Source organism: Pteropus alecto, unplaced genomic scaffold (genome assembly GCF_000325575.1).
Source record: "Pteropus alecto unplaced genomic scaffold, ASM32557v1 scaffold113, whole genome shotgun sequence".
Taxonomy (NCBI): Eukaryota; Metazoa; Chordata; class Mammalia; order Chiroptera; family Pteropodidae; genus Pteropus; species Pteropus alecto.
This window is the reverse complement of record NW_006433949.1, coordinates 1296936-1311292: the sequence shown is the minus strand read 5'-3', so window position 1 is coordinate 1311292 and position 14357 is coordinate 1296936. Positions and strand designations below refer to the sequence as shown.

Here is a 14357-nt window from a genome sequence, read left to right as displayed (position 1 = left end):
AGTCCTGTCCCCCCCGCCCCACCCCCGGCCCCTCTGTGGGCCTCGATCCCGAAACACCCTTGTGTTTGCTTTTTGTTCTTAGCACCTTCGGGGAGCTGAAGACCGTCCGCTTGCCAAAGAAGATGGCCGGGACAGGCACACACAGGGGCTTCGGCTTCGTGGACTTCCTCAGCAAGCAGGACGCGAAGGTGAGCGCAGGCCCCTGCCCGGCGACCTCCTTCTTGGGTCCTCTGTAGGAGAAGCAGCAGAGCTCCTTACAAATGTGGGTGTGTCACCATCTGTGCGGTCGGTGTCGGTCTCTCTCTCTCTCTCTCTCTCTCTTTCTCTCTCTCTCTCTCTCTCTCTCGTCTCCCTGATCCTCAGATATGTACAACATCCTTGAAAGAAAACACCCTGGGTGTTGAGTTTGCAGGAAGGGACAATTCTGTGACCTCCTCCTTCCCCCATGTCACATACACAGGGACCTGGGACACAAAGCAGGCTAGTAGATGAGTTTCTCAGGCCTCCCAGGTCAGACAGGAAACAGCTCTGTCTGTCATGGACCCGCCCCCTGCCACCCCCAGAGTGGGCCGCATGAGAGAGGGTGTACAGAGGGGGTTCGGGAGACAGAGCTTCAAAAGGAGACTCCGAGGTATCCGAGTCGGAACCCACGGGGACACATCTTTCACTTCATCCTACCTGCTGGTGGCTGGGGCTGCTTTTTTGTGCTTGTGGCAGGCGAGGGCAGCCTCTCTGAACCAGGGGCCTCTCTTTCACCGACTGGGTCCCGACTGGGTCCCGACTGGGTCCTCGCCCGGCCCAGCAGCAGACATGGGGGCAGAGGCTGCGGGACGGGGGTTCTGGCTTTGTCCGTGGTCGCCACCCTCAGGTGATTCTCCCAGGTCAGAATCCCCGGGAAGGTGGTAGTGATGCTGTCATGGGCTCCCTCCGTGAGCCTGTGTCCTCAGGCAGCCTCTTTCCTCTCTGGGCCTCATCTTCCCTCGAGGGCACAGTAAAGCGACAGGCAGGTCCCACCAATGGCTGGGCCCCCTCCACATCTGAGGACGTGCCCTTCAGAAAAGCAGAGTGTTTGTTGGGATTGCACCTTTTGGCCTTCCGCAAGCCGGTGTTGCCAGAGGCCCAGTGGGCGGAGCTGGAGGTGACATCTCTGGGACACAGCTGCGGCCTTTGTGAGCCCTGGGAACATGCACAGGCAGAGAGGGGCAACCCCCGGGACCTCGGGGAGCCTTGCCAGCCACCTTTGTCTCAGCATCTTGAGCTCGAGTGCCTGTTTTGTTGACACGTGGCCACGTCTGTCCAGACATCTGTTCCTCTTTCTTCTCGGCCAGCAGCCTTTCCCTCGCTACCGTGCTGACAGCCAGGCACACCCCCTACGTGCAACAGGCCCCCGGCCTTGATGCTCACCGGTATAGCAGGCGCCTTCGGGGTCCCCACGTTGACTCAGACGGAAATCGGGGGGACAGCCGTCCACAGCAGCTGGCAGCTCAGCTTTCCTGGCCCTGCCCCGTGCCTCAGTGTCCTCGTCTGTCAAATGGGAATGATAACGGGTCCTCCCCCACAGGGTGAGGCCAGATGGTGCATGGGAAACTCTGGCACCGGTTCTGGCACACGAGTGAGCTGTTTCCTCCTCGTTTCCACCAGCCCAGGTCCCTTCGGAGCCAGCCGGCCCATCCACACACAGAAAGGCAGCCCGGGACAGCGTGTCCTGCACCGTGTGCCCCCGAGCGCTGGGCTTCCCAGGGCATTGGGCCGGGAGGGTGTAGAGCCTTCGTCACGTTTTGCATCAGGGTTCCCGCCTGAGGCTGTGACTGAGAGAGAGAGGGGTGCAGGGCGGGGGGATCCACTTCCTGCCCCTAAGGAACGTGTCTCATTAAGGGCCAGTGTGGCGCCAGCTGGTCGAGCGCAGACTGCGAAGCCAGGCTGCCCGAGTTTGAGTCCTAGTACCGCCACTTATCGTGCTCTGTGATCTGGGGCGAGTGACTTACTTTCCATGTGCCTCGGTTTCCCCCGTGATAAAATGGTGATAGGATTTTTCTCACCGAGTGGTGGCGAGGTTTGGGTGCAGTGCCAGTCATGGAACAGCCTGGCCCCCGTGAGCACCGCCTGTCAGCTGTGATGAGGAGGATGGTGGTGACAGCGGTGACAATGGCGATAGTCTGAAAAGAAGGGATTCGGGGAAGGAGCGGGGAACAAAGGCCTCAGTGACTCTTGAGCTGGAAACCGTCTTTCCACACCGCGCCTCTCTCCAGAGTCGAGGGTGATGTGGTGAGGGTGTTAACAGGACTCGTGGGGCCTGGAGGGTCCAGCCCATCACAGGCTCCCAGCCCCGAAGTCCCACACACCCCACTACCAGGACGTAGTCGTCATTAGAACAGCAGTGGGAGCCCAGGGAGACAGGGCAGCACGGATGCCTGACTGGCCTGTGTGCCAGGCGGTGGGCGTTCCTCCCAGCTCAGCTCCTGGTGGCTCTGCCTGCTGCACCCTCCTCTGCCCATGCCTCGGCTCCAGGAGGAGAAAGGGCACTAAGGACGAGAACTCAGGCCACAGCCCCTCCGAGACTGGCTCTTGCCGCCTCTGACAGGCAGCGACCTGGCTCCAGAGCTGCTTCTGTCCCCTGCCGTCCCAGCGGCTCTTCCCTGTCACCGCGTGGGGCAGGCCGAGGGCCCTGTGTGCCCGCCGCGGCACGGCCTGAGCCCGCCGAGAGCACCTCTCTCCTGCAAAGCTCCCTTTGCTCTTTTCGCCTCCCGGGGAAGCTGCATGGCTTCTCCCTCCCCTTCTCCCCGTCTGTCTGAAGAACTTATTGTCTTCCGAGTGGAACATTCAGCGCTCTCCACTGACCCACAGAGCCGTGCGCTCCGCATCCTGCCGAATGGCGCTGTGAATATTGTAAATATCTAGTTAGCTCGAGGGTGGGCGTGAGTTACAAGAGGGTGAGCGATGCCGCCAGAAGACACTGCGTAAAACCCTGCGGGTCTTTTTTTACCTCCGCAGAAGGAGTGCGTGGGACCCCCGGGGCTGGCAGAGGCGCCTTTGTGATCCTCGGCTCGCAGGGCAAACAAGCTTCCCTGAGCGACTCTCCTCCTTTGTGAGCGCTCTGGGGAAGGACCCCTTAGACACCTCCCCGGGGCTCAGCGGCACCCCGACCTGCTCGCCCCCCTCATGAGAGCTGTTCTGCCATTGCCAGTCTTGGTGCCCTCCCGGGGGACCCCCAGGCTGTCCCCTGCCTGGGGGGAGGAGGAAGGGGAAGAAGAGATGGAGGGAGGGGGCAGGCATGCGAGGAGAGAGGCAGGGAGGGAGCACAGGCTGGTCGGAGGCCCTGAGTCTGGAGAGCGGGGGAGGAGCCCGTGATTTCCGGGCAGGGCCGTGCCAGGGCTTGAGCCGGGTATGTTGGCTCCCAGTGCAGTGCTCGCTCCTGGCTTCACCGGCTGGCAGAGGAGAGAACTCAGCCCCGGTCAGTCCCCCAGTCCCCCAGCAGCACCGTCTCCGCTTGGCCTCAGGCAGGTGCCATCTGCGTGCGCCCTACCCTCGGGGATTCTGAGTCCCCGGCCTTCCTCCGTGACCCCCACGTCCCACCCCGCGCATCTGCAGGAAGCCCGCTATCTCGCAAGCCCCTGCTGTCAAGCACACACCTCACGACTGGGAAGAGGCTCCTAGAGGGTGTCGTTGGTGGAGCTCGGAGTAACCAGGCAACTGATGACAGTAGCCAGAGGCTCCTGCGCCCCTCTGCGCTGGCTTCGTGCATGATACGCACACCGCAGGCACATGGCCGCTGCCCAGCCTGCAGCCGCCCTGGGGGTCGGGCAGGAGATGTGCGTAGCTCCCTCCCCGGTTCTGCAGGCAGTTGCTGAGTTCCCTCTGTGCCGCTGCTGCCCACACCTGCCTCTGCAGCGGGGATGCTAAACTGGGGGTGGGTCCTGGCCGTCCGCCCTCGTCACAGCCTCCACGAGCTAGCATTTTCTCCCAGCCTCGGACATTTCATCAGCCCCCGATGTCCCGGGCAATAGATGTCATTCCCTCCGAAAGTGGCGATACTATCTCGACCTCCAGGTGTGACGATCCTTCGCCCACGTGCTGGAGAGAAGTGGAGGATGGACGAGGGTTGACGAAGGCAGACAGGAAGTCAGGGACTCACACGCACCCAGAATGCAGTGCGATTCCCAGGTGTGTGGCTGTCCATAGTGTCTCAGGTGCCACGTGGTCCTCTGGGCCCTGATGATATTTCTGGAAGGGCAGCGTCTTGGTGTTGATAAAAAATACCAACTTCTGAAAGGCCATCTTTGCCAGGGACAGTGCTGGGCATTTGTGTAGGTCATTTCTAACCCTTGGGGACACTAGGAGAATAGGGGGTAGGAAGCCATATGACACATGGGAAGACTGAGGTTCAAAGGGATTAAGTCCTTGCCCAGGGTCATACAGCCAGTGCTGAGCGGAGGTGGGAAACCACCTGTGTCTGTCTGACTCAGGACTTCCTCTTTCCTTTCATCCATCTATCCACTTAAAATGGGGGCCAGCCCCCTCCAGTTCCCCCACACCTATCACCTCTCACCCAGCCCCGACGCCTCACCAAAGAAAAGCACTCGCCAAGCTAACAGCATTTTAGAAGACGACCAGAAGGTCGTTCCCTAAAACATCTCTTGGGAACAAGCCCAGGATGATGGCAGCTCCTCCCAGCCCTCAGAAAGAGTGGACATTCCTTCAGCAGCCCCCACGGGCACACACTGCCCCCTTCCAACCCTCCCACCCCACGGCGCAGCTTTTGCCTCAAAGGCAGCAGCACTCTACCGGGCGGGTGACCTGGGGTTCCCCAGCCTGTGTGGCCATCCCCGCTGACCGAGAGGCCACCAATAGCCACAGGGATTCCTTTTAGAAGCCACAGGCTCCTCTCTCTCCACCCAGACGCGGCTGGTCATGGTGGAGGAGGGGAAGGGCGACACGGAGGGGGAGAAAGCAAAGCCCGGACACCAGAACGTTAGCTTTTTCCCACGTGTGCGCCTTTAATGCTCCCCCTCCACCCCGAGCCCGCCGCCCCTTTGTACTTTTGCAGTTACAGCTGTTTTTATTTGCCTGGGCTGCTGTTGTTTTAAAAGGTCTATTTTCACATGGAACGTTATCCAATTAGCAGAGCAATGTGTCGGCTTAAATAAACACTTGGGGGGAGCCGGCAGCGGGGAGACGGGATGGCGGCTGGCGCTGGCAGTCAGAGCTGCTCTCCTGGCGGTAAGCGGGCGCAGCTCTGGTGATGTGGCCACGCCAGTTAGTGTCACCTTTCTCACGGCCCCCGGGGAAAGGCACAGAGAGAGATGTGGGCGCACGGCCCCCGGCCCACCCCGCTGGGGGTGACGCTGGGCATTTCAGAGGGGCTCCCTTCAGGCCTCTCTCACCCACAGCCTTTGCCTGGCCCATTCAACCAAAGCCAGACCTGTGGTGACAAGCGAACCAGACAGAGCGGCTCGAGGCCACACTCAGCCGTGTCAAACGCACGGGAAACGGCGGTGGCCGTCAGGTCATCCGTGTGCACGTGCAGCACTCACGTCTGCGTCGCTGAGAGCGAGGAGGGAGTGGGGGCCCTGTGGAGGTGCGGCCGGGTCAGAGGGGACATCGGCCCGCGGAAACGAGGAATCCGCGGTCCGGGTCATCTCCGGGCGGTCCGCGTCCTGGATAGGCATTGCTGCACAGTGGTCAGCCGCGTGGCCTGTGGCGTCAAAGCTCCCTCTTTCCAGCTGTGCGACCATGGACGAGGGACGTCGTGTCCCCAAACCTCAGGTTACTCGTCCGCACAACAAGAAGTAATAGCGCTGTCCCTTGTCACACTCGTGAAGCTCACACGCATGGAGTGTGTAAAGGGCGGCACACGGGCCATGGCACCGGCAGAAGCAGCCGAGTGCCCCGGGCCCTGTGGGCCGGAGATGCTGTGGTTCGAAGCTGGGTCTCGGTGGGTCTTGGTCTCCTGAAATGCTAACTGGGAGCAAATTCGGGACTTGAGGTTTGTCCGCACTTTTCTGTTCAGGCGTGTGTGTTAGGCGTGTGTACTCACACCCACGTTTCAACTGTGGGTTTTGCCTAATTCCTGTCATCAGGACCCAAGGGGTAAAAGAAAACGTGTTTGAATCCTGAGCCTTGGATTTTCAAGGCAGGGACTTGGGCTCAGCCAACATATTTATAGGCTGGGAACCCGGGATCGGGACAAGCCACCTTCTTCAGATGAGCAGGTCCACATCCCTCATGACCTGGTGTCACAGTGCCACGATGTACCCACCTGTCTGCTGTCTGAGTGCGCTGTGGCCTGCCCAGCCCCTGTTAGATCAGGGCGTGGGGAGACGGGGCTCCAGGGCACTGAGGAGGGCCGGGGTCCGAATGTCCTCCTTGCTGATTTATCAGGTGGTCAGTGCAAGCACCAAGGAAAGGTAAGGTGGTCGCTTCGTGCCTCCCCATGGATCCCAAGGCCATTACCAGGCCACGCCTCCTCATTGCCACATGGCTTTGACCCTGGCTGCCTGGAGCTGGCCCTCTTTTCCTGTCCCAACAGCTCTTTTATCTCTCTCAGAGGTCAGAGATGATGTGTCCCTTCATGTTCCCTAATGAGTCCTCCGGAGATGTTGAGTTGCGTTGGATTGGGCTGAGTAAATGACAGCATTTACGAATGACTGAATGGCAGAGACATCTGTGCTTCTGAAAGATTTTAGACATGACAGCCTGGAAATAGGGCCTGGGCGTTTCTTTTACAAATATCCTCAGCTCCACAGGATCACAGCTTGGAATGGAGCAGGATGTTGAGTGGGGGCCCATGATGAGAGTCACCCCATATTGTGCAAAGAGCCCCACTTATGGTAGGGACCACGTCCTGCCCAGCCCCTCCCCTGTGGAGGCCAGAAGCAGCTGCAGGGTTCGCCAAGAACTGGCCTACAGGACTCCGGGAGTGTGGGGACAGGATGTCACCCACAGGGAGACACGAAAACATCCTGCAGTGGCAGACCCTCCTCCCAGCAGTTCCAGCCGGGCCTGCTGCTCCCATTCCCTTCGCTCGGCCCCTGTGGTCCTGGGCACACGTGCTCATTCTTGGCGAGCTTAGGTCACGCTTTCTCCAGGCAGTGGGGGCACAGATGGCTTGGGACAGATTGGCGGTGACCACGCTCAGGGAGATTTGACGTCTGCCGAGAAAAGCAGCCCTCCCACTCTGCAAGACACAGAAGAAAGGGCCAAGAGAGAGCCTTGGACTTCGGGAGACGGGAGGCCCATCCTCGGCTCTGCCCGCAGCCATGGCCCCTGGGGGCAAGAGTCCTGCCAAGGGCGTGGAGCGGGCCCTTGTCGCCGGGAGGAGGAGGCCTGTCTCCAGGGAGACCTGCAGAAAGGTCAGGCCCAGCACCGTGCTGGCAGCCCTCCAGCGCCTGCCCTGTTCTGGAAAGATGGCTGCCAAGCCTGGTCACAGTGTAGCTGGCACTGCCGTTCACCCTCCTCCCTCGCAGACTTCCTTCCCCGGGAAGGTAGAAGAGGCGGCTGAAGCTAGTGCTGCAGTGCCCGTAGTTGGTGGCTCAGGTCACAGGAGATGAAGGAGGTGTGATTCCCGGACAGCCGAGCAAGAGAACCAGATGCTGGGGGGTGGCCCTGGACCCCAGCTGGCTGCTCAAAGCAATCCTGGTCGGCCTGAACAGGGCCAGGGCGCCAGGCCTGCTGTCCAAAGTGGGAAGTCCATCTGCCCTGGGTCAAGGCAGAGACTTCGGGCAGCCATCTGGGTCAGGAAACAGAACCCACCCCCAGATGGTTCAAATGAAGAGAGATTTATGGAGGAGTAAGTGGGACTCGGGGACTTGCCAGAGATGGCAAAGCCCCCGGGGACCTGTGCCAGCGGGAGCTGTTGCCACCTTAGGTGAAAGAAATGCTCGAGAGAAAGGTGAGAGCTGGAGCTGCCAAGGGGGGAACACGGGCAGGAGCTGCAGTCCTGGAGGGAGGGAGGGAGCGGGCGAAGAAACGCCCCCACCCGCTCCTCCCGCCCTCCAGTCCGCCTTGCTGACCCTGAATAGAAACCAGCGGGCCAAGGAGCCCGTGGGGTCAGCTCCCAAAGCACAAAGAACGGGATGGGAAGAGAAGCAGAAATAACCAGCCCTGGCCCATCGGATGAGAACCGGAAGTGTCCCCAAGGATCTGGGGGGTTGCCTCTTGTGTGGCATTCTCTTTGCCAAGCCCCCTCAGAGACTTCTGCGGCGACGCACCTGAGACATGTGGTGGTTCATCGTGTCCTGGTGGCAGAGGTGCCTGTTTCCATCCCACAAGGTCCCAGAGTCACATGTGTTGGGAGCAGGGTCTCCTCCTCTCCGTGTCTCAGACCCGAGAGTGTCGGGGTGTCCCGTGCGTACAGACAGTCGAAGGTGAGACATGCTCGTTTCCTTGCCGTCTTCCTAGTGCGAATGCAGCGTCTGAATGAACCGTGGCAAGATATCCAAACCAGCCCTCCGTCTGCAGCCAGGACCAACCAAAACGTCCCTGCCCGTCTGGAGACATGTCTTCGAGACCCACAGTCAAGGAGACACAAGTTTACGCTACAAACATTTACTGAGCACACTGTCCTGAGCACTGCTCTGAGAATAGCAAGGATAGAGGCCTTCCCTTCGAGGTTCGCGGATGAGCCAGGAGACTGGCACACAAGCAGGTGTGCAGGGCACAGGGAGGGCACCTGGCTGCAGCTGGGGCGAGGAGAGCAGGGCCTGACCAGCAAGTCGGCCGTGATGAAGGGAGCCCTTCCAAGGCCAGGGCGGAAATACGGAGGCCCGGGGACAGAATGTACAGAAGCTGAAAAAGAAAGTAGGAACAAAGTCGGCCTGCCTGCAGACGTTGGCCAGCACCTGCCTTCGGTAAAATGGGAGGAGAATGTCTGTGTCACGAATAGGTTGAGGTTATGTAGAAGCCAGGACATTTATAACCCATAAGAAGAAGGCCCTGGAATGCAAGGGAGGAAAACAAGGCGCAGACACAGGATTTGGAGAGACGCAAGGGGCCAGGAACGTCTGAGTGTCCACTCGCCCTGCCGGGGCGCCCAGCTCTGCCCGGGTGCTGGGCATCTGGAGACAAACGGGGTTCCGGGGCTGTTTGGGTTGGTGCGCCGAGCCTGGAGCCGAGGTTGAGAACACTCTCTCTGGGGAGAAGGTGGCGTGGCTCTCAGGGGAGTCCGTGTAGCACGGAGAGCGGGGAGGGAGCTGCTGATGGACCCCTTGTGCCTGGAACCTTCCGTGCACTGCAGCACCGTGTCTCCACCTGCACAGGCCCAAAGTCCCTGGAGGCCCTGGGCTGTGCCTTCTCACACCCCACCCCCACCCCACCCCACCGCTGTGGGTGCCTCAAGTATAACAAACTCTCATTAGGCTCTTAACGAAATGCAATTACTCCAAATTACCCAAGGCCATTTCAGCCCGGAATCACTGTCCGCGTTGCCGAAGACAGTTTGAGGCCACCACGTTCCCACCACCAAGGCAGTGGGCGCCCCGGAACACAGCCTGATTTCACGTTAGCCCGAGGGGACTGGAACTAGGCGAGGTGATTCTGCTATTTCTGGAGAACCACACGTTGTGCTCAAACTTCAAATAACCTACAACAGTTCCTGCTCTTCGAGGTGATAATGGGAACTCAAGGGCATACGTCGCAGTAACCACAGCCAGCACTCGGTGAGACTTGGGATGTGCCAGGCGGTGTTGCGGGTGTTAGTTAATTTATTGAATTCTCCCATCTGTTCTTTGCCGCTGCCTGTGTTTTACGAAACCAAGGCTCGGAGAGGTTAAGCAGCTTGCCCAGAATCACACAGCTCGTAATGGCGGAGCAAAGATTTGAACCAAAGTGACTCAGGTTCAGAGCTTCCAGTCTTAACTGCTGAGCCACCTCACCTCTTAGATTGAAAAAACCTTTTTTTTTTATTTGAAGGGACGATATCGGAGGGAGGTCGAGGGAATTCTCAGCCGTTCCTGGAGTGAATGGAAACGTCTGTAGGCTCTGTGTGACCAAGGAGGCAGAGAGCCGATGGCTGCAGTCAGAGAGGCTGCATGTGGGGTGTCTCGGTGGGCCTGTCTCCCAGGCTCTGTTATTTCATTCTTCCTCTGAGTTCTGGCGTAGCTGCCACCAGATGCAGCCTCTTGGCCGCCCCCACCCGACCGTGTCCCCCCGGGACCACAGCTCCTCGGGGACCCGGGCGCCGGGATGGAATACCCACCACACCAGACTCCCGACCAGTTTCTCTCCCCCATCTTAAAACCCCAGCTCCCCCGATCAGGCTGTTTCTCTGCCTCGCCAGCTGAGAACGCGTGTGTTTTAAAGATTTGAATGGGCCATTTCGGCTCGGAGTCCAGATGCATTTTTATATCCGCATGGAAAAAAAATGCAGAAGCTCTGCTGGCAGTCAGAAAGAGTTTTTTTAAATGAAAGTTAAAAAAAAAAGAGGGAGGAAAGAAAAAGTTTCCTGCACCTGGCCCTTTGGAAAAGCACAGAAAACAAAGCATTCGTTTAATCTGGCTACATGTCTGGTTTTAAAAAGATGCGTGTCCCACCCACCTCCCACCCGTGCTTTTCACATCCGGTCGTTACTGGATAGCTACTACGTGCCACCATCAGGGCCTGTATATAAGTCCCACAATTAGCCCCATTTTGTGGACGAGGAAACCGAGGCTCAGCGTAGGGCAGCCGGCCCACCCAAGGCCACTGTGTTATTTTCCTAGGTTGCTGTAACCAAGTACCACAGACTGAGGGGCTTAAAACAACAGAAGCGCATTATCTCACAGCTGCGGAGGCGGGAAGTCCAAAACAAAGATGTCACCAGTATCGGTTCCTTCCGAGGGAGAACCGTGCCTCTCTCCCAGCTTCTGGTCCCGGCCGGCATTCCGTGGCTTATAGACATGTCACTCCAGGCTGCCTCCCTCATTCACGTGGCTTTCCTGTGGCCATCTCTTATGAGGACACCAGTCTCACTGGGTTAGGGGCCCACCCTGCTCCAGTGTGTCCTCGTCTTAATTTAACTGTATCCGCAAAGACCCCATTTGCAAATAAGCTCACGTCTTGGGGAACACAGTCCAACCCCTGACCATCCTGCTGTAGTTGACGGCCCACGTTGGGTCGGTCCCAGTCCAGAACCCTCCTGGTTATAAGCTGCCTCCTCGAAGCGTCAAAGAAGTGAGCGGACAAAGCCCATGATGCAGTCTGCAACTTAGAGGCAGAGAAAAGAAGCCCTTTAGCCACTGCTGCTGTCCAGTGCTGATGGGCGCCTGGAGCTCGCCTCCTTCAAGCCCAGCACTCGCCTGAGGCCTCGCTACTGAGAGGGAAAAACTGCCAATGTGATGTGTCCGCAGTAACAACGAGCACTGGCATCGATCGAGTGCCAGCTGTGTACCCACACTATTCTAGGCACTTCCCCAGAACCCTGACATTAACAACCCATTTTATAGACGACGAGACTGAGCCTGGGGACAGTCGTTGAACTTGCCCGAGGTCTCAAAGCCGGGAAGTGCAGAGTCCAGGCTCTCGGCCACAACGTGCCATGGCCTCTGGATCATGGGAGTGTTTCAGGAAGAGCCCCTGCCCAGTGCCATTGAGCTCGAGCCTAGTAGTGTTTAATGGATCTCACTGGCGCCGTGTGACCACTGCCGTGAAACGCACAGGACAGGCGAATCCGGAGAAGCAAAGGAGACAAGTGCACTCTGGGCGTTGGGGGCAGTGGGCAGTGACTGCTGACGGGTTTCTTTTAGGGGTGATGACGAGAGTTTGCAAATTGACCGTGGCAATGGTTGTGCCGGTCTGTGAACTACGCTAAAGACCATGGAACGGCACCTGCGAAGGGCTGACTCACGTGGCATGCGGGTTATATCTCAATAAAGCTGTTGCCAAACAAAAACCGAAATGGGGGAAGCGGGCGGGGCATGGAGGTCGGGAAGAGCAAGACGGAGCCGAGTACAGAGCGGGGGGCGGGCCCCGGGCCACTGGGGCAGAAGCCTGCAGCCGGCGAGGCAGGGGCCAGTGAGGAGGCTAAGGGCGGCTCAGCCTAGGGCAGCAGAGATGGCATGGAATCGCCAGGGCCAGCGAAGGACAGAGCCACCACGTGGAAATGAGGCGCCTGCCTGATTGTCATCGAGTGGCCAGACAGGCCTCGGCTTCCTCGCGCAGCACTGCCCGACAGCCAGGCAGGAGGCGAGCCGGCCAGTGGGGTCGCTCTGCCCAGACGGGGTATGACGTGGGGAAGAAAACGCCGCCTGGCCCCAGCGACAGGCCCAGACAGCGGCTCTGTTGGCGGATATGTCAACTGCATCGTCACTCGCAGCTCCCTCCCTGGGAACGTAACCCACTAATTGAAAAAAGAAGTGCCCAACAGCTCACACTCCCTTGCTGGGGAACAGGTGTCACAAGGGCCAGAAGCCGGCCTTGGAGTGTGTGGTCCCAGCAGGCCTCAGGAGGGCAGGACGGAGGGTCTGAGGGTAGGTCTTGGCTAATGCACTGTGTCTTGTCTCTTGTCCCTGCTCCCACAGAGAGCCTTCAATGCCCTGTGTCACAGCACCCACTTGTACGGCCGGAGGCTGGTCCTGGAGTGGGCCGACTCTGAGGTGAGCCTGCAGGCCCTGCGGCGAAAGACAGCCGAGCACTTCCACGGTAAGACCGGCGGGGCCGCCCCGAGCAGGGAGGCCAGGCTGTGTGGACGGCCTCGGTGAGCTCTGCGCCCTTTCGGCTTCTGGCGGGGCCGGGTCATTGGGAGGCCTGGCAGGAAGTAGGGGGAAGGTGGAGAGTGGGTCCTGGGGTTCATTCCCCGCCGCCTGCCTTCCTGCCGAGTTGCTGCAAGCTGGCTGACAGACGCTGCCACCAGTTGGCTCGTGTCCGACGGCCCTCTCCACCCAGTGCTCTCTGTCCGGCTTCCGCTGGCCAGCCTAGGGGGCCACTGGCACCACTTTGCCTACACTCTGTCCCCCCTTTACTATCCTCAGCTACCTGATTTAAGGACCGTCCACTTCCTGCCAGGGCCCTGATGGTCACAGGACCTCACTCCACCTTCTGCACACCTTGGTGGTGTCACGTGGTCTTGCCGATTAGTTCATCCCCAGAGGGTACTTAGCACCTGCTCCATCCTCGGGCCTGGGGTGCAGCAGTGAGCTGTGGGGGGCCGTGGGCCTGGGTGGAAGAGGCTGGGCACATTGTTTGAGCACGTAGTCCAGAGAGGCCTCCCTGCAGAGGTGACATTTGTGCTCATGAAAGCGCTGCCTGAGCAGAGGGACCCCAAGGCTTGGTGGGGGCGTGGCCCATTGAGAAGGGGTAGGGGAGGTGGATGAAGTCAGAGAGGGCTGTGGCCCTTCGTGAAGGGCCTCGAAGGTCCCACATGCAGCGTACCCCTCGGTGTTTCAAGATCTGCGCTTGTTACTGCTCCGCTCATGTGTCCCTATCCCCATCGGGCAGCTGGGGACCAACGATGTCACCTGGGGCCAGTCCTGCCTGCCCTTCCCCCGCTCGTCTGTTTAGAGGTGGTGCCTAGAACCTGGATGCGATGGTTTCCCGTCCCAGCCAGTGACACTCGGCTTCCCAAATCAGGCAACAACTCAGAGGCACGTTGAGGGGAGGTCGCCCTTACGGAGCTGCGAGTTTTCCAGTTGGGTCTGGCCGGTCTTGCACAGGACAGGAAGCAGGCCTTGTAAGCGGTGTCTTAGCGACGCAAGACTGCGTCAGGTGTGCTTAGAACAGCAGAGACAGGCTGGAAGCCGTCTGACTGTAGCTCAGCCTGCCAGACCCTTCAGAATACCCCTCCTCCCAGCCCGGCGGCCTTCCCGGCCTCATCCCTCCCGCGACGCCTCCCACAGAGTTCACTGCTCCCCAGACGGCAGGCAGGACCCTGTGCCTTTGCACGTGCTGCTCCCTCTACTCAGCATGCCTTGCCTCCCAGTTTTTCTTTTTAACCTGGCGAGTGCTCTCCAATCTTTAACACCCAGCTCAAGTGACACCTCCAAGAAGCCTTCCTTTCCCCCGCCTTCTCGGGGATCAGTAATGGCTCCATCCTCTTCCCTTACCTCTCTTCCCGTACTTCCTTGCCATGTCGTAATCTGTTTCTCCGTGGTTCTTATCTTCCCTGGACCCGTACGTGCCTCAGAGTGCGGACTGCTTTGTGTTCATCTGCCACTGATCAGCGCGTCTCTGGGCTCCCAGGCCCAGCACGGTGTTGGGCACAGGCTGAGCTGTCAGTCTAAGGCTGGGGAACATAGGAGCAAACGCGAACGAGAAACCAGAAAAATCAGGGCTAAGTACACAGTCGCTGGCTCACAACTCAATAAGTCTCCAAATCCTGCCATGCAGAAAGAGAGCCTGTCCTTATCGACAGCCATTGACAGGCCCAAATGCACCCGTCGGCAAATGTT

At 59.3% G+C, this 14357-nt stretch overlaps 1 protein-coding gene across 2 annotated transcripts in view; it reads left to right on the top strand.

Annotated features, from left to right (window-relative positions):
- The window catches only part of RBM19 (RNA binding motif protein 19), a 112093-nt gene that overhangs the window by 82249 nt on the left and 15487 nt on the right, over nucleotides 1-14357 (top strand). For both annotated transcript variants that reach the window (XM_006908581.3, XM_025044482.1), the window contains exons 22-23: nucleotides 83-188; nucleotides 12492-12612. In XM_006908581.3, the coding sequence (XP_006908643.1) occupies nucleotides 83-188; nucleotides 12492-12612 (227 nt within the window). The remainder of the gene's footprint in view (nucleotides 1-82; nucleotides 189-12491; nucleotides 12613-14357) is intronic.